Source organism: Ovis aries, chromosome 1, assembly GCF_016772045.2.
Source record: "Ovis aries strain OAR_USU_Benz2616 breed Rambouillet chromosome 1, ARS-UI_Ramb_v3.0, whole genome shotgun sequence".
NCBI lineage: Eukaryota > Metazoa > Chordata > Mammalia > Artiodactyla > Bovidae > Ovis > Ovis aries.
The window spans coordinates 100,886,495-100,906,769 of record NC_056054.1 but is presented as its reverse complement, the minus strand read 5'-3'; the positions used below and the strand labels follow the sequence as shown (position 1 = coordinate 100,906,769).

Genomic DNA, 20,275 nt, shown 5'->3' with positions numbered 1-20,275 from the left:
ATCTCTCGGAGTATGTTCAAGTTTATGTCCAATGAGTCTAATGTTATCTAAACATGTACCCAGGATTATGCTGCGGGGTCCCAGCCTCTCTGGAGGCCTTTCAGAAGGAGCTACAGCTAAGAAAGCAGATCAAGGAAGGTGAGGAAAGGAGAAGTGCAGTATAAGGCAAAGAAAGTGGTGGAAATAAAGGAAACCACAACAAAGTTGGAGGCAGGGCCACAATTCCCTAACCAACTCACTTGTCCCGGCACCCATCTTTGCAGTCACAGCCGACAAGAAACTCAGGGCCTGTGTTAATGAAAACACCCTTGCCCGGGATCCGTTCCTTGCTGTAGGCCACCTGGGGTGGGGGAGTTGTGTCAATCTCGTTAACGCAGGATAGAGGAACGTCTTCCTTCCCATAGGTGATGTCCAAAATATAGTAAAAAGGCTTATAGGGCTGAAACTTTCGGTCCACAAGAACATACGGATCCAAACAGAACATCTCCAGGAAGAGGAAGTCACAGCCAGTCTCAAAAAGGTAACGCTCGATCTCCTGCATTGTCCGAAGGCAGAGGCCACAGGGTGTCTTGTAGATAACATGGAAGCCCATCTTGCGGTTGACCCGGCGCCGGGCTGTCATCCGCCGGAAGTCATAGAGTAGTGGGACTAACAGAGGGTTCTTGCCCCGATACTGCTCACTTCTCATAGGTCTGACTCGAGACAGACAAGTATAGCTGCAGACATGAGGTAAGTAGAAAAGCTTCTCCATGGGGGCACGGTAGGAGGGCTCTGCAGGGGCCCGCTCCAGCATGCCATGGAAGGCTGGGGGTGCTGGGGGAGCTGGGGGAGCTGGGGCAGAGGTTGTGGAGCCTAAAGGTGACCTGAAAATGAGATGCAAGAGATCAGATCAGAAGGCAACAGGACCTCTATGCTGTATAAGTAGCCCATTAGCTGGCTAAACCACTTCTCTAACCTGTCAAACAGCTATACGCTTGAAGCTAAAGATGACACAAGTAAGTCAAACTTCCTCTTGCCTTACTGGACAATGAAACACCCTGGTTACTCTTCATTAACTGATAATAACTGTTTCAACAGTGTCTTTTTTGTGAATTTTATTTTTTCCTGTGAATTGTGGGACTAGCATCCAGTCTTCTATCCATGCTAGTTGTTTCCCCTGCTATGTTTCCTATAAATGCCCGTACTGACCCCCAGGATTCAAGGAAAGAGGCTACCAAATTCCCTTTCTATGGTACCGATGACGACACCACGTTCAAAAAGCAGTCTTAACAAATGACTTTCTGGTGATTGTATTTCTAGGCACCTAATTTCTAATTCAATTATTCTTACTTTTTGTTTCCTGGAAAATTCCAAGGTTAAAGCTTTCAAGTCCAAACTTCTCACCGTCATAATCTTAACGAGGCCCCTTGTGGCCAAGGAACCTCCCCATATAGTGACCACTCAGTCCACACTGCCAACATTCCCAACAGAGAGCCTGAGATTTTCTCACCTATATGTCTGATTGATCCCAGGTTTCCCACCAGGGGCATTTTCACTGAGTGCAGGGGATGTAGGGGAGGAATGACCAGAGCCCACAGATCCTGGCCGGAAAGATGTGCTTTTTTTGGCTACCTGCTTCCGAGATTGGGCAAGCTGGCCTTCCAAGCTTCTAGGAGATTAGAGATCATACAGTAAGGGATACAGAAAATGTAATATAAAAGAAACTGCTGAAAAAGAAGGAATAGCACTCACTCACTGTCACCTGCCTGGGGGGACAGAGCTGGACCAGGTGGGGCAGGTGGGGCTGTCGGCTGTGGGGGTTCCGTAGGCTTGAACTGGGTTCCAGTACTTGTTAGATCCTGAGTGTACTGGACCACAGGACCTTTGCTTCTCACAGCACCTGTAAGAAAAGGAAATTGACCATAGAGAACCTAAGAGCTGTGCCATTTATATTCATCCACAGATTTGATTCTCAATTTATATAATAAAGCAACAATGGAAATATTCTAAGTGCTAAGACTGTTAGATCTCATTATTTATACCAATGAGTGGGAATATTGGCACAGGCTGACTTTCATTTAAATAGTAAGATTTTATCTTCCTGCCTCGGACAATTTACATTAATAATTATTCTATTGCTGTCGTTGTTATTTAACTGCTAAGTCATGTCTGACTCTTTGTGACCTTATGACTGTAGCCCACCAGGCTCCTCTGTCCGAGAGATTTCCCAGGCAAGAATACTGGAGTGGGTTGCCATTTCCTCCTCCAGGGGATCTTCCCAACTGAAGGATTGAACCTGTGTCTCCTGCATTGGCAGATGGATCCTTTACCACTGAGCTGCCAGGGAAGCCAATTATGTTATACTCTGGTAAAAATTTTCAAAAATACATTCTCTGATCAACTGATGTTGTCAAGAAAAATTAACCAAAACGTATGCCAGGAACATATAAAGACAAAACCAAAATTTTAAAACAAGTTAATCACACATGGTGGATAAAAATTAAGACTGGAAGTCAGGGGATATGGGTTCGATCCCTAAACTGAGAAGATTCCATATGCCACAGAGCAACTAAACCCGTGTGCCACAATTACTGAGCCTGTGCTCTAATACCTAGGAGCCAGAACTACTAAGCCCGCATGCTCTAGGGCCTATGCTTTGCAACAAGAGAAGCCACTGTAATGAGAAGCCTGGACACTGAAATGATGAGTAGCCCCTGCTAGCTGCAACTAGAGAAAGTCCTTGAGCAATGAAGAGCACCGCAGCCAAAAAAAAAAAAAAAAAAAGACCACAGATAGCACACACAAAGCAGATAATCCTCATGTAAATAACAGAGGTAGTTACTACCAACAATACCCCTAACCTAAGCTAGTTGTTTCAGATTTTTATGTGTTTTTGAGAACAAATCAGAGCCATAGTATGTTGAGGCAGCAACACAAATTCATCACCACTACTGGAAACTTAGGAACATGTCCTGTTTTCAATGTGGCAGTAGCGTCATCCTGGTAAACAAAGGATATAGCCATCGTACATATACCTCTTTGCTGATTTGTCCATTTTTTCCCTCTCCCAGATAGCTTTCAGGACTTACCCATATTTGGACGTGTTCTAAGCTGTCCCCCTTGCTTCTTCTCTAGTGCAGAGGCGGATGATGTCTTCATGCTGAACATGGGCTCCAGTCGTGTAGAGCCTCGATAGATCCATTCACATCTTTTGTCATCCTAGGGGATCGCAAGTAAGGAAAGGCGGCAGGGGAATGGGTTAAAGGCCAGAATCTACCCTGCCACTTGTGAAGAATACCATGTGCCTCCCTTGGGGGAAATCTCCCTGATGAACGCCCAATTCCCTATCTATTCAATAAATTTATGTGCTAGGCTCCACAACAGGCATCAGGAATTAAACAACAAAAATAAAACCCCCCAAAACAAAAACACATATTTCTTGTTTAAAAAAATGACAAGAGATAGATGTTTATACTGAGTATAAGACATATAACAAGGTTCATTAGGATCAAAGGGCTGAGATAGCTCAGAGAAGAAATATAATTCTAAGAAAGGTGTGAGAGGGGAGAAAAGGACAAGTAGAGAAGATTTAAGAGTTAAGCTGGGCCTTGAAAGATCATCAACACCTCAGAATTCACTGATCCTTCTTTTTTGTCCCATTATATTATCAATAACCCTGGGAAAACAGAACTAGCAGCCTTCTCTGTATCTACATGCATTGTGGATACTCCTGGAGAAAAGCAAAAACAAAAACACTATCGTGCAGATTAGAGTCTTAAATTCAGGGACTTTATTTTTAATAACCATGCATAGAGGAATGAAAAAAAAGTAAAATATGACCCAAAACTGAGAATAGGTAAGAGAGTAACAAAGAAGAAAAACTATGGCATAGCTACATATGCCATAGTTATCCTATGCTCCCCCATCCCACCCAAATCCCCGCCTCTAAGACTCCTAAGAAGAGTACCAGAAAGAGGATCCTGACTAGGCTGCCGTCCACCTCCTCGACTCGGGACTTCCACCACGTGCCTTCCCACTCAGTCTTGATCAGCTGGCCACTCTTGAGCAACACCATGGGGCGGTTGGGGTAAGCGGTGATATACTCTTCTATGAAGTCTCGGCAGGAGATGTCTTCTATGTCCTCCCAAGTCTTTTTCACTGTCCCAAGGAAGAAGGAGGGCTGAGAGAGGGCAGGTAGGGCATGTCTTGATAGGGGGAAAGGGTTGACAAGGAAATGTTTGGCATTTTTCAAGTTGGGAAGGAGAGAAAAAATAAATGAAGAAATCATAACCTCAAGGGAAGCAAAACCATGACCACTTAAAAGTACTGAACCTAAGGTGCAAATGCACACTCAAATTCTGCAAATACTAATTGAATCAGCAGTATGTAAACATAGGTGAGTCACTCATTTCCTAGAAATGGATGTTTCCTCTTAGGAAAAGTCAAGTGGAAATTCTTGCTTACTTGATAAGCCTAAAGGTAAATCAAAAAGAATCAGGAGGCACCATAAACTGATTTTAAAAAATCCTGTCCTTCCTTCTCATGCTCCATCAGGCTTTCAAAGGACCCTGAGTGTATTCACTGCCATGTTATGTGGAAACAGCCATTTCACTTGACCTTCCTGCAACTAAAAACAGTTGCTTCTATAAGAGTCTCTCCTAAGCCAGAATCACAAGTATAGGGGAAACTATGAAGACCCCATCTAATACAGGTTCTGTAGAAAGCACTCTGAAAGCAATGCACAGACTACAGATTTACACAAATGTTAAACATGAGACTAGGAGAGAAGTAACATCTTGTCAAACTTAAATCACTCAGAAATGAAACTAAAACACATCTACAATACGTGCATCCACTCAAAATCAGTCATGATCTTCTAATGTCTGACTCTATGGCTGCCAAGACCTAACACTAGGCACGAGCAAATAAAACTGTATCTCTCAAAAAATATGAATCAAACTTATGCTCTTTGAAACTAAAACACCAAGAACATTAGGGCTTTTCCATTGGTTGTCTTAAGAAATAGAAGGTAGAAGAGGAAACAAAAAGAGCTAAGGAAAAAAGGAGGGACACTCACGTGGCCGGCAAATGGGATATAGTTCAGACTGTGTAACATAGGAAGCATAGCCATCATCAAAGAAGATGAGAAACCTGTAAGGAAAGAGTGATGGTAGAAAGACTGGGGGTTACTATATTTAACATGACCAGAAATTATTATAGCTTCCATTCCTCTGGATCACAAACAAGACACAATCCAGGGAACATGTTCCAGTGTACTGTTTTCTTTCTACTATTCTTTCTTTCCACCCCAAGAGTTAAGAATTCTCCCTTAGGTTAGCAGATGCAAACTATTATATATAGACTGGATAAACAATAAGGTCCCACTGTATAGCACAGGGAACTATATTCAATATCCTGTAATAAATCACAATGGAAAAGAATATTAGAATTCTCTCTTAATCTAACCAACATATCCCCACTTTCCCAAAAGTGATTTATTCTTGTTATACTATTGGACTCTCACATTGTTGAAAAACATTTAGTCTCCATTTCTTCCTTCTGTATGAATTCTCTGTTCCCCTAACCATTAATCAATCTGGATTATTCTCCCCTGACCAAATTTTCTCTTTGAGAAAAGGGAAAAAAAGGGGGGAAGGGAGCAAGAAAGAACCACCCACATGACTCTGTGGCAAAGGAAAGAGGGAGTTTCCAGCCACTGAGGACTAAGAACATCAGAGCCAATTGTGAGATCTGCACTATGGCTTAAACAGGGCAGATGACCTGCTCCTGGCTTCCACTCTCCTTACAATTTCTGTCTAGGTACCTGAGCTTGTTTTTGACGTTTGGTGTCTCAGCTACAATGCCAGCATAGAGCCAGACCTGATTCCCATCTTTGTATTTGGCCACTACTCGACTGCCCACATACAACTTGTCAGCAGGAGGGTGGTAATCGTAGGCAATGTGGTTTCCTGACAGAAGACTCTTTCCTTTGTTGTCAAATTTCACCTTGTACTTCTTTCCTGACCCTGAGTCAAACGGAAAAGAGAAACAAAAATTTTTAGAAACCATCAGTTTCTGTGTGGATCCTGATTGCTATGTGAGAGACAAAAGCCAAAGGCTCTGGGGAAAAGACACGATCAGTGATGGTGGCCTGCAGGCTCTTGCATTAGCCCTCCCTCTAGCCTGAACATACCAACCGTCTGGATGGCAATAAGGGTGCCTTTGTGCCACGTCTTAGTTCTTTTTTTGCCGAGGATGCGCATGCTGACGACCAAGTCACCATCTTTGCTCAGTTCTCCAGGCATCTGGCTCAAGGTTCCTAGGAAGAAAGCAAAGTTGCTCTAAAGAGATATGGCACAGATTGGGGAAAGAATGGAAAATAAAGAGGGTACTGGGTTATTGGGACAAATGGGGTAATCACTGATCCTTAACCAATTTTCCTGCTCCCTTGGCCAAGGGCAGATATATAAGACACAGTGGACTCAGCTCTTTATGCTAACAGGAAAAATATGAATTGAAATTCACATGTAACTCAAGACCATCTCACTGTAACCAAATATTTCTGACTCCTTATTAACAACATTAACTATTACTCATTAAATGCCAAGCAGCATGGTGGCTCAGACCATAAAGAATCCACCTGCAATGCAGGAGACCTGGGTTTAATACCTGGGTTGGGAAGATCCCTGGAGGAGGGCATGGCAACCCACTCCAGTATTCTTGCCTGAAGAATCCCCATGGACAGAGGAACCTGGCGGGCTACAGTCCATGGGATCGCAAAGAGTCTGGCACAACTGAGCAACTAAGCACAGCACAGCTTTTATAAATCATTTTCCTGGGAGGGATCTCTTAATAGCTGCATTCTACAAAGAAAGCTTCCTTCAGACCTCTTTTTTACAGTTTGAGTTACTGTTTTCTTTAACCTTCATCTGAAAGAAGATATCATGAGCACGGAGCTAAAAAGTTATTTGGACAAAGCCATCACATGGTAGAAAGCCATCAGACAAACGACTTAAGCCAAGAGACTTCCCCAGTGGTCCAGTGGTTAGGACTCCGCACTTTCAGTGCTGTGGGCCTGGGTTCGATCCCTGGTCAGGGTACTAAGATCCCACAAGCTGAGTGATACAGCCAAAAAAAAAAAAGACTTAAGCAAACAGCAAGTGGTATTAAAAGAATCCTACAGAGGTAGAGAAAGACACTGAAACATTAAAACACAGTATCCATGAAATCTCTGTAGGACTTCACCCCTGCACCTATACCAAGATGTCTCCTGACTCTAACCTTTGTGAAGATCCTGGGAACTACTCTTCTTGTTGACAGCATCCATGAACTTCTGGACATCTTGAGCCGATTTTCTTAAGGCAGCCATAGCTTCACGGAGCTGTGAGGAAGGGGACAAAAGAAACAAGTTTTAAAATAGTAGCACCGCTTCTTGAGAATAACAACTTGTCTTTTAAAAAATGAAACAGACTGAGTTATGTTTAGAAGCTTACAGTTACTTCTAGAAGCTTATAGTTACTCTATCAGGCAAAACTTGCCCTTTCTTACAAATCTGGTTCAGAAATCAGCTTTAGGAAGCTTTCCTTGATTAATTAATCTAGCTTATCACTGCCAAATTCTATATTCATACAGCATTCAGTGCATGTATCTATAAGGAGCTTTTGTATTCTTATAACATTCATTAGAGAACTGCAACCCATGGGGCTGACTTCAGGGTGACTGGTTATATCTTGATGACTGAACTGACTTAACGGTTAGGCCAAAAGTTTCTTCTATCTTCATATTCTTCTCTCTCATCCTTCTCTTACTCATTTCAAGTTACCTTCTGGTCTTTTGGAGTTCTGTTCCCAGCATCACCTAGATGAGAAAAATTGAGTGAAAGACTTATACATAAGAATTTCCAAGAAATCAAGAACCAAACTATCATGGGAACACTTGATAACAACTATAAACTAGTTACAGATACACCTATCTATGTAAAAGTACGAAAAGCATTCAGAAAGATAAAACAGCAAACAGATAACAATTCTTACCTGGGGATAAAGTACTGGTACAGGTGACAGTCTATGGGATCTGGGATTTTCAAATACTTGAATTTTTATAACAATAATTTTTTTATGGGTCATCTGAATGATTTGAAAAATGAAATGTGCCCAGTGAATTAAGTTAAAATGTTTCTTGAGTAGTGCTGTCCAATAGATAATGGTGATGGTTGTACAACCTTGTGAATACACTAAAAACCACTGAATTATACATTTTAAAAGGGTAAATTTGTTATGTAAATTACCATCTGATTTTTTATATTTTTGAGTCAAATTTAAAGGCTTCCGTAATAGCTCAGTTGGTAAAGAATCTGCCTGTAATGCAGGAGACCATGGTTCGATTCCTGCTATGATAGACATATTCTGTTTCTGCACTGGCCAATCTGTTACAATTCAGCGACTAAGCACACGAAATGAGTTTTAAATTTTACTGAAGCGAAGTAAAGTAAAAGTTGCTCAGTCATGTCCAACTCTTTGTGACCCCATGGACTGAATTCTCTAGGCCAGAATACTGAAGGGGTAGCCTTTCCCTTCTTCAGTGGATCTTGCCAACCCAGGGATTGAACCCAGGTCTCCCGCATTGCAGGTGGACTCTTTACCAGCTAAGCCACAAGGGAAGTCCAAGAATACTGGAATGGGTAGCCTATCCCTTTTCCAGTGGATTTTCCCGATCCAGGAATCAAACCATGGTCTCTTGCATTGCAGGCAGATTCTTTACCAACTGAGCTATCATGGAAGCCTTTGCTGCTGCTGCTGCTGCTGCTAAGTCTCTTCAGTCGTGTCCGACTCTGTGTGACCCCATAGATGGCAACCTACCAGGCTCCCCCGTCCCTGGGATTCTCCAGGCAAGAACACTGGAATGGGTTGCCATTTCCTTCTCCAATGCATGAAAGTGAAAACTGAAAGTGAAGTTGCTCAGTTGTTTGACCCTTAGCGACCCCATGGACCACAGCCCACCAGGCCCCTCCATCCATGGGATTTTCCAGGCAAGAGTACTGGAGTGGGGTGCCACTGCCTTCTCTGATGGAAGCCTTTAAATTTGACTAAAAAATTTAAAAAATCAGATGTAATTTACGTAACAAATTTACCCCTTCAAAATGTTTAATTCAGTGGTTTTTAGTGTATTCACAAGGTTGTACAACCATCACCAGTATCTAATTCTAGAACATTTTCATCACCCTGAAAAGAAATCCCACTAAGTATGGGGTTTCTATTAACAGTCATTCCCCATTCCACCACACCTGCAACCTCCAGCAACTACTAATCTACTATCTGTCTCTATGGTTTGCCTTTTCTGCATACTTCACATAAGTGGAATCATATGTGGTACATCACATGAGATTCATCAATGTTGCAGCATTATTAGCACTTCATTTTTATGATTAATACTCCATTGTATGGCTATACTATATTTTATTTATCCACTCATCAGTTGATGGACATTTGGGTTATTTACACTTTTTGGCTGTTATGAATAACGTTGATAGGCACATTTGTATATGAGTTCCCAAAAATAATTTAAAAACTATTTCTGGCTGTGCTGGGTTTTAATTGTGATGCACATGCTTTCTCCTTGTCTAGCTGCAGTGGGCGGGCACTACTCTCTAGCTGTGGTGGTGTATGGGCTTCTCATAGCGGTGGCTTCTTTTGTTGCGGAACACTGACTCTAGGGTGCTTAGGCTTCAGTAGTTGCAGGCTCAGCAGGGTGCAGCACACAGGCTTGGTTGCCCTAAGGCATGTGGGATCTTAGTTCCTGGACTAGGGATCAAACCCATGTCCCTTTCATTTGCAGGAGGATTCTTAACTGCTAGACCACCAGGAAGTCCCTATATGAGTTTTTATGTGGGCATATGTTGTCATTTCTCTTGGATTATGGCTAGGAGTAGAACTGCCAGGCCATAAAGTAACTCAATGTTTAACCTTTTGGTGAATTCAAAGACTTGTCCAAAGTGGCTGTACCATTTTGCATTCTCACCAGCAATTTTAGAGGGTTCCAATTTCTCCACATCCTTACCAAAACTTATATTACTATCTTTTTTCTTACAGCTATCCTAATAAGTAGTTTTGACTTGCATTTCCTTAATAGCTAATGATGTTAAACATCTTTTCATATACTTATTAGTCATTTACACATCTTTGGAGAAGTATCTATTCAAATATTTCGCCTATTTTTAAATGGCTATTTGTCTTTTTATTCTTAAGTTTTAAGAGTTACTCATACATCCTGGGAAATACTAGACTTCACATTTCACATAATTTAAAAATTTTTGGCCCTGCCATGTGGTTTGCAGGATCTTAGTTCCCTGACCAGGGATTGAACCCAGGTTTTCCACTGTGAAAACTCAGCATCCTAAACACGGGACCACCAGGAATCCTCACATTTCACATAATTTAAATAGCCACATGTGGATGGTGGCTACTGTATTGTATAGTGAAGTTTTAGAGATTTATAACATTTAAAAATGGAAGGCAATGGTGATAATCATTTTGCAATAAACATATATATCAAATCAGTCTTATACCTTAAATACCATATTATCAACTATATCTCAATAAAACTTGGAGGGAAACGTGGCAAAAATAAATAAATGGAAAGCAATGTAAATGACCAAAAATGAAATAAAAATTTAGTGAGATCATCAGATAAAAAAATCTATATGCAAAAGTCAACCACATGTCTAAATACTAGCAAAACTATTTAGAAATGTAGTTTTTAAAAAAAGTTAGTGCAAGCTTTCTGTGGAGAAAATGAATCAACCTCAGTGAAAAATGTTAAGGACTAAATACATGATCTTTGTATGGGAGATTTAAATACTATGAAAATTATTAACTATCTCTATATTGGTAATCTGATAATGTCAACTGATACTGATATGTCTATAGCTCTGGGGTTTTTATCGGTGTGTGTGGGAAATGGGGGAACATGAAAAGCTAACTCTCAAATATAAGGAAAACAGGTGTAAAAGAACCAAGACATCTGTGAAGAATGAGAAAGTGAAGTTACTAGAGTTAACAGAAAAACTTATAAAGTCACAGTGATGGACAGTATAGAGTTGACTTAGTAAGAAATGACACACCAATGAAACAGAAAATCCAGGAACAAACCCATAGATATATGTATATATAAGTAATTTATGATAGAACAGCAGAGACATTACTTTGCCAACAAAAGTCCTTCTAGTCAAAGCTATGGTTTTTCCAGTAAATGGCAATCCACTCCAGTACCCTTGCCTGGAAAGTCTCATGAACAGAGAAGCCTGATAGGCTACAGCCCATGGGGTTGCAAAGAGTCGGACACAACTGAGCAACTTCACTTCACTTTCACATGTATGGATGTTAAGAGTTGGACTATAAAGAAAGCTGAGCACAGAAGAATTGATGCTTTTGAACTGTGGTGTTGGAGAAGACTCTTGACAGACTCTTGGACAGCAAGGAGATCCAACTAGTCCATCCTAAAGGAAATCCGCCCTGAATATTCACTGGAAAGACTGATGCTAAAGCTGAAACTCCAATACTCTGCCCACCTGTCGGGTAGAACTGATTCATTCGAAAAGACCCTGAGGCTGGGAAAGACTGAAGGTGGGAGAAGGGGATGACAGAGGATGAGATGGTTGGATGGCATCACCAACTCAATGGATATGAGTTTGAGTAAGCTCCAAAGGTTGGTGATGGACAGAGAAGCCTGGAGTGCTGCAGTCCATGGGGGTCGCAAAGAGTCAGATACGACTGAGGGCCTGAACTGAACTGACTGAAGCAATGCGAATCAGCAAGAGGTGGCTCATTTCAATAATGGTGCTGGAGAATTATTTAAGAACATTATGAAAAAAAGAAAACACCTCAAATATTACACAAAAAATATATTTCAGTTAGATTAAAAACTTAAATGTGAAACGCAGAACTATGAAACTTTCAAAGGCAATGTAAAAGAAGATCTTTGTAGATTCAGGGCAGTAAGGATATAAAAAGCAGTGACCATAAAAGAAAATGTTAAAAGTTACAACTTCTGTTTATTAGCAAATAACATAAAAAGTAAAGACAAAATATAAGCTTGGAGTAATATGTCCATTTTATAACTGCAAAGGATTAGTAATTATAATTACAGGAAAAACAAGAAGACTCTCTCAACTAAAAAAAAAAACCCCAAACATACAGTTGAGTGAATGAGCAAGAGACATGAACAGACATTTCAAAGAAAAACTATAGATAACTCACACATGAAAAGATTCTCAAGTCCATTAGTAAACAGAGAAATCAAAATTTAAAATGACAATACCATGTGTTGTCAAGGATGTGGAACATGGGCCACTTGCATTCACTGGTGGTATAAATATAAATTGGGACAACCACTTTGGAAAGCTTTTTGGTCATTAATTATCCAGCAAGGTTGAAAATTCCATATCTGAAGAACCAGCAACTCCACTCTTACAGTATCCTACGATATCCTAAAAAGATTCTTGCACGTGTGCATCAAGGATCATGTACAAGAATATTTACAGCATTACTTATAATTGCAAAAAAAACTAAAAACAAATGAAATGTCAGTTGTTAGGCGATAGATAAACTGGCATATTCACATAATGGAGCACCATACTGCAGCAGCAACTAACTGTACCAAGCACTACACATCAGCATGATACTGATGAAGTCACCGAAGAATGCCTGCAGTGTCTAAGACTCCATTTACCTAGTTCAAATATAGGCAAAACTATAGCACTTCTGGTGATAATGATGAGACAAGACTGGACAATCCCCCTATGCAGAAAACAAACATAAAACTGGACAAAAAGGCCAAAAAAAAAAAAAAAAAATTCAGGATGCTGGAAACTGTCCAAAGGCAAACAACAGATTGATAAGTATTTATATCTGAAAAACTGCTAAACCTTATGGTAACAAAAGTGGGAGTCTATGGATCTCTTTCCTGGGGCAGCTCCCACCGCTGTTCCACTGCCAGCATGGTGGGCAAAAACTGTACCTTTACCATCAAGGTGCTAGCACTAACAAGTAGCTTTGCTACTCTGAGGTTGTAGCTCTTGCTTAGAGTGAACAACCAACCAGTCAGGGATTTAACAAGAAATTCTGAAAATGAGAGAGCCACACTCAGGCTTTAGGTAAACTCTCTACACATTCTTGGGTGACTATTAAAATACACACATGCAAAGAGGAGACAAGTATGCCTGATTAACCCAAGGTCAAAGAAAAAAAAAAATCACAAAATTAAAATTTATGAGGTACATGAAAATTAAAACTCAACATAAAAAAACTTATGAGATGCAGCAAAGCAATGCTTAGAGGGAAATTTATAGCTTTAAATGTTCATACCAGGAAGGAAGAAAGGTCTAGAGTCAATAGTCTCAGCTTCAACTTTAAGGAGGGACTTCCCTGGTGGTCTGGTGGCTAAGACTCTGAACTCAATGCAGGGGCCTGGGTTGCTCTCTGGTGAGGGAACTAGATCCCACAGGCCACAACTAAGAGTCTCATGCCACAACAAAGATCAAACATCCTGCGTGCTGCAACTAAAACCTGGAGCAGCCAAAATAAATACATAAATATTAAAAAAAGGAAAGAATCTAAAAAAAGAAAAGCAAACCAAACTCAAGAAAACTGGAAGGAAGAAAATAATAAAGATCAGAGTAGAAATCGATGAAACAGGTAACAGAAAAAGAGTAGCAAAAATAAATCAATGAACTCCCAATACTGGTTCCTTATAAAAGAACAAAAATTGATTAAACCAGTAAGCTAGATTAACCAAGAAACAAAAAGACGAGATCCAAAAAACCATACCAGGAATGAAAGAGACATCACTACAGAACTACAGAAATTAAAAAGGATCATAAGGGAATACTATGAATAACATTATGACAATAATTTAGACAACTTTGATAAAGTGAACAAATTCCTAGAAAGACACAAATGAACAAAACCAACTTGAGAAGGAACAGAAAACTTAAATAAATATATCAGGTAAAGAAAATGGAGGGCTTCCCTGGTGGTCCAGTGGTAAAGACTCTGAGCTCCCAATGTAGGGGGCCCAGGTTCGATCCCTGGTCAGGGAACTAGATCCCACATGCAGCAACTAAAAATCCCATGTGCTGCAACTAAGACCCAGAGCAGCCAAATAAATAGACAAAAATAAGTATATTAAAAAAAAGATAATGTATTAGTAATTAAAAGCCTTCCCACAATAAATTACAATTTGATATGCTAAACTGGATCTTGGAACAGAAAAACCAGAAATGGAATAAAGTCTGGAGTTTAGATGAAAAGAAAGTACCAATGTTTGTTTCTCAGTTTTGACCAATATCTAGCATGGTAACATAATATGAGAAGACACTGGTGAAAGGTATGCAGGAACTGACTATTACCGTTGCAACTTTCCCACAAATCTAAAGTGATTTCAAATTAAAAAGCTTATTTATAAAAAAGCTTTCCACAAAGAAAAGTCCAAGCCAAGATGGTCTCATTGCTGAATTTATCAAACATTTAAGGAAGAAATAATACCATCCCACACAACTCAGAGGAAGGAACACCTCCCAACTCATCTTGTAAGGCTTGTATTATCTTGATGCTATAGCCAAAGACATCACTACAAAACTACCAACAGCCCTCGAACGTATGTGCAAAAGTTGTTAAAACATTTGCAAATCCAATACAACAACATATAAAAAGGATTATACACTAAGACAAAGTGGGGGAGGGGGCAAGGATGAGAGATTTATTCCAGAAACAAAAGACTGGTTTAATATCCAAAAAATAATTATTGTAATACATTCTATTAATAGGATAAATGATAAAAGCCATATGGTCATCTGAGGACATTACAGAAAAAGGAGCTAACAAAATCTAAAATTGAATCCAGTTATGATAAAAGCTCTCAGGAAACCAGGAATAGAAGCAACTTCCATCAATCTGATAAAAGATACCTACAATTTATACCATAATTAATGTTAATAAAATGTTTTCCTGCCAAACTCAGGAATAAGGAAAGGATGTCTGCTCTCAAAACTGTTTTTCAACACCACAATGAAGGTTCTAGCAAGCATAATAAAACAAGGGGGGAAAAAAGACATCTAGGTTAGAAAGGAAGAAGTACAATGACTATTTGCAGACAGCATGATCTAATATATAGAAAGTTCTAAGGGAGCCACAAAAAACTTTCAGGAAATTGATAAGCTGATGCGAAAATTTATTTGGACTATATATGAAATACAAATGAATTTGGAGGATTTTCACAAAATGATCTTAATACTTACTGTCAAGCTATAGTAATTAAGACAGTGTGGTGCTGGTAAAAAATAAACATTTAGATCAAGTGAAGTGAAGTTGCTCAGTCATGTCCGACTCTTTGCGACCCCATAGACTATAGCCTAACAGGCTCCTGCGTCCATGGGATTTTCCAAGCAAGAATACTGGAGGGGGTTGCCATTTTCTTCTCCAGGAGATCTTCCCAATCCAGGGATTGAACCCAGGTCTCCCGCATTGTAGGCAGACGCTTTACCATCGTAGCCACCAGGGAAATGTGACTCTCAAATATATGGCCAGCTGACTTTCAACAAGCATCCTGAAAGGACACTCTTTTCAACAAGTGGTGGTGGAACAACTAGATAGCTGTTAAGCGAAACAAATCAACCAACTTACCCTCAATCCTTACTTTAAGAATTTTTATTCTTCAAAAGACATCATTAAGAAAATGAAGAGGGCACATCTGGGAGAAAATGTTTATAAAACAGAACTAATAAATGAATAGTACCTAAAGTACAATAAGTCAGAAGACTTATATATATTGACTTAGAAAAGTCAACAGTAAAAAGACAACCAATTTTTTCAAAAAGGCAAAATTATCTGAACAGATAGTTGCCTAAAATACATACATAAATGGCAAATAAGTATGTGAAAAAGAAGCCTGATGTCTTTAGACACATACAAACTACAATCACAATGCAAATGAGTCCCCCAGTGGTCTAATGGTTAGGATTCTGGGCTTTCACTGCTGTGGCCCAAGATCCCGCACAGAATGATACTGTCATGCACCCACTAGAATGACTAGATGGCTGACAATACCCATCACTGACAAGGATGTCTCCCATACTTTGCTAGCAGGAATGTAAAACTGGAAAACACAACAGCAGTTTCTTCAAAACTCATACATTTACCTTAAGACCTAGCAATTCTACTCTTGGGTGGAATATCCAAGAGACATGAAACAAAACATGGACATTAAAACTTCTACACAAATGGTCATAGCAACATTATTTGTAATCGCCCCAAGCTGGAAACAACCCAAATGTTTATCAACGGAGGAATGGATAAAAACATGTGGCTATCCATACAATGGAATGTTATTCAACAAAAAAGGAACAAACTACTGATAAATGCAACACGGATGAACCTCAAACACATGTTAAATGACAGAAGGTAGACATAATAGATGACATACTGTGACCCTAGTTAATAGTAAATTTCTAGAATAGGCAAAAACTTCACAGAGAAAGCAAGCAGATCAGTGGTTGCCTGGGGGTGATAATACAGACTAATGACAAACATGCATGAGGGCACTTTCTGGGGTGATGCAAGAGTTCTAAAACTGGATTGGGTTGAAGACTGCCATACTATAAAATTTTTCACTACAACTCAACCTGTACACTTAAAGTGGGTGAATTTTATAGTATGTAAATTATACCTTAAAAATTGTTAAAGAATAGACAAAACCAAATAATCTGCTATGAGAAATATATATATATGCCCACACGTTAAATGCCATCTACTAAAAAAAGCAAGGAAATTTAGAAAATAGATTATACAGAATGGGGAAAGGAGAATAATTCAATCAGGAAGTAGCAGGCAGGGAAGATCCATGACACTAACAATCTTTTTTTTTTTTTCTGTAACAGACAAGTCCAACAGTTAGGAATATGAAGTTAGTGAGAATGGTTTTTCTCCTCTCTTATCTTCTATCTGCTCATCTTCCCATTTCAGTTTCAATCCTGAGACTTTCCAGTCCATAGCCTCATCTCTTACCTGAATCAATACTGAGGACATCATCGTCTTCATCAGGAATCTCAATTATTTCTGTAGGCCGGGAAGCTTCATCTTCAGAGCTGCTGTCCCGGTACTGTAGTCCCAGTTTGGAATAAAAGTCCTTCACCAAAGACTCACAGTTAGTCACTGCCCTAATATTGGAACACATGTAGAAAAGGTCAAAGCCAGCAGAAGCAGGGGGAAAAGCCATTAGAATTTATTTATATATATTTAACTATATAATGACTTCTATTTAAACAGACCATATTCCAAAGTGTCTCTGTTTTGAATTTAAGAGGCTTATCCCATAGAAAAATATTTAAATTGTGGTTTCTTGAAAAATCCAAAGTAAGTTCAAAGCATGGTCCTTTCAACTTCATTATTTACCTTTTGTTATTTGAAAATACATTCTAAGTGACAAGTAGGGCAAAAGAAACCACTCTTTTGGGGGTTTAGAGTAGAAATAAGGTTCGAGGAACTTGTTAAGGCTTCACAGTTACATAAAACAGCAAATCTTCACAATATGCACTCCCTAGATGATTCTAGTAAGAAAACAAAACAACTGTTCTGAAGTAGAGTGTAGGATAAAGAAGCGGAAGGGACTCAAGACTTGGACTCCCCTACTGCTGATCAGTAGCTCAGATGGTAAAGAACCCGCCTGCAATGCAGGAGACCGAGGTTTGATCCCTGGGTCGGGAAGATCCCCTGGAGAAGGAAATGGCAACCCACTCCAGTACTCTTGCCTGGAGAATTCCATGGACGGAGGAACCTGGTGGGCTACAGTCTATGGGATCACAAAGAGTCGGACATGACTGTGTGACTTTCACTTTTTCACTTTCACTGCTGATCATATATTAACCGCTGATAGATGAATATTATATGATGACTGTGCAGTTAGATTTTGGCCCTTAACCTTTGAGGAAGAGCAAGGTTCTACATGTCTGTACCTTCTAAAGTACAATGTCATAACAACTATACTATTTTCAAAATGTCTGCCAATAGGCAGATTTACTATTTCCTATGTGGTTCTTACCTGGATGCATCATCAAAGAGTTGGTCAACATGGGCCACCTCAGATTCCTTCTGTATTACCCAAGTCTCCAACTCTGCTAGTTGCTTCTTGCGCTGCTGTACACAGTCCATCTTTTCCAGTTCTTCATCAATGAACTGTCGAAGCTCCTCCATTGAGATACCCAGCTCCTCAACCACCGACTGTTGCAGCTCTGCAATTTCTTCAGACTCCACTGCTGCTGTTGCTGCTGCCAAACCAATGCACCCAGGGAGGGAGGACATATTGCTGTCCTCTACATGGAGCAGGAAACTAAAATTACTTTTGGAGTTGATCATAACCACAAAAGAGAATTTCAGTCCCCTAATAAAACTCATTCCTACTCAGCAACTTGTTACTCAGATATATGTAGTTAGGTTTGATTCCATGTCCACCCCTCCACCAATCCCCCAGTTCTCCAGTATCTGAAGCTGAAATTTTGTAGAGTTCTCATCTCCTATAAGCTGTAGACTATAGGCCTGAATAAAACGAAAGTTTGACAGGGCATGGAGGACATATATCATGCAACAAGGAGCTACCAAAAATAATGTTTTAGGAAACTGAAAAGAAGCAATTTATTGAGGTAGATATTTCTGTGACCTGTGTTCCTTGACTAATGAGATAAATCTTTGCATGCTATGCTAATTTGAGCAAATATCCCCACCTGGAGGGTAAGGTTTGGTTTACAGCTCCCTAATTCGCTGTTTTCTCTTTAATTACTTTTCTCCTTTCATCACTTTGCTTTCACGTTGAAAGACACTTAAGTACACAAAAGCTTGCAGGAGAAAAGGTCTTCCCAAAGTAAAATGAAATAAAATAATGTGGGAATAAAAGGTAGCTACCTAAATCGACAATTCAAATACTGGCACATACAACACACACTGGTGTTAACTGCTTCTTCGATCAAACGGTTAAAGCAAAACTGAAGCCAGAATGCCCTGCGAACCCAGTGCCAGTTCTCACTGCCTCCATTTCTCTTTAGCCCACACGCCGCCCCACCCCCGCGCTACCCATTTTAGGGGTGCGTCCCACCCACCCGCAAATCCAGTTCAACACCGTCCCCCGCTAGTCTCCGGGAAAGACCTCGCCCGACCACCCTCGCCCGACCTCTTATAACAAACAAAACATTCCATACAAGCCCTTGGTCTCCAAATACCTCAATTAACAGTACTTCCCACACCTCCCCTGTTTCTAGGTAAAGATGGCTCTTTCTCACCAGCCAGACCCCAGACTCACGACGCAGGGGTCGGCCTCGGTAGGAAAGAACGAAACCAAACAGAAAAGGGAGCAGGGGGAGGGGAAGAAGTGTGAGGGAGGGAAGGGGAAGCGAGGGAAAAAAAAAAAAAAAAAAAGACGCCGGAAGCAAGCCAGAGGTGCCGTTCCGGTCGCTGCGACGGTAGCCTGATGGGGTCAAACCCAAAGCCGCAGGGCGCCCCTAGAAGGCTGGGAAACTCTGGGGCGTACGCATGCGTCAAGGAAAATCCTTCCAGGGCACACGTGAGAAACGATTGGCGGGTAAAGTGGGCGTGGCTTAGATACATTACAGAAAGGCTCCGCCTCGTCTACCACCCCACAACTGGTGGTAGTAGTACTAAGTTTGTTGTGCGGAGGCTCAGTCGGCAATCACTAAGGTTTAGAATTCTCCTTTGTACTTGAGTTTGTTGTGTTACACAAATCGTACAAATTGTAATAAGTCGAGTTCCGTTCAGTCGCTCAGTCGTGTCCGACTTTGCGACCCTATGGACTGCAGCACGACAGGCTTCCCCGTCCATCACCAACTCCCGGAGCGTGCTCAAACTCATGTCCATCGAGTGGGTGATGCCGCATCTCAGCCTCTGTCGTACCCTTCTCCTCCTGCCTTCAATCTTTCCCAGTATCGGTCTTTTCCAATGTCAGTTCTTTGCATCAGGTGGAAGGTGTAATATGAAAAACACGAAAATAGCTTCTCCACACCCATCGCTTAACCACCCCTGCTCCTTTGAGGTAAATCAACTTAGTTTTCTAGGCTTGTGTGTATAAGATCAAACATGGATTTTTTGTTTCTGTTTTCACTTAACATGTGGACATTCCATGAAATCAATTAAACGTTTTCTTTTTGATAGTTGTGTAATACTTCATAATATGGTTAAATCATATTTAGAAATTTAGATTATGCTCGGTTTTTAGCCACAACAAAAATTCAACAGTAAAT

General features: G+C 40.4%; 1 protein-coding gene and 1 non-coding gene across 9 annotated transcripts in view; one reads left to right on the top strand and one right to left on the bottom strand.

Annotated features, from left to right (window-relative positions):
* The window catches only part of SETDB1 (SET domain bifurcated histone lysine methyltransferase 1), a 29,604-nt gene extending 10,108 nt beyond the window's left edge, over positions 1-19,496 (bottom strand). For 2 of the 8 annotated variants that reach the window (XM_027974503.3, XM_060413984.1), the window contains exons 1-13: positions 19,241-19,496; positions 18,070-18,340; positions 17,037-17,188; positions 7,802-7,836; positions 7,261-7,360; positions 6,173-6,298; positions 5,804-6,005; positions 5,057-5,130; positions 3,947-4,137; positions 3,069-3,198; positions 1,732-1,879; positions 1,490-1,648; positions 240-863 (exon numbers count right to left, since the gene is read on the bottom strand). In XM_027974503.3, coding sequence (XP_027830304.1) covers positions 240-863; positions 1,490-1,648; positions 1,732-1,879; positions 3,069-3,198; positions 3,947-4,137; positions 5,057-5,130; positions 5,804-6,005; positions 6,173-6,298; positions 7,261-7,360; positions 7,802-7,836; positions 17,037-17,188; positions 18,070-18,329 — 2,201 coding nt within the window. In that variant the 5' untranslated portion in view covers positions 18,330-18,340; positions 19,241-19,496. The remainder of the gene's footprint in view (positions 1-239; positions 864-1,489; positions 1,649-1,731; positions 1,880-3,068; positions 3,199-3,946; positions 4,138-5,056; positions 5,131-5,803; positions 6,006-6,172; positions 6,299-7,260; positions 7,361-7,801; positions 7,837-17,036; positions 17,189-18,069; positions 18,341-19,240) is intronic. The other 6 variants (XM_027974506.3, XM_060413983.1, XM_060413988.1 and 3 more) reach the window with 5 other exon arrangements.
* TRNAG-CCC (transfer RNA glycine (anticodon CCC)) lies at positions 14,002-14,074 on the top strand. The gene has a single exon. It is a non-coding gene; the product is annotated as a tRNA-Gly (tRNA).
* Positions 19,497-20,275: the final 779 nt, after the last annotated feature.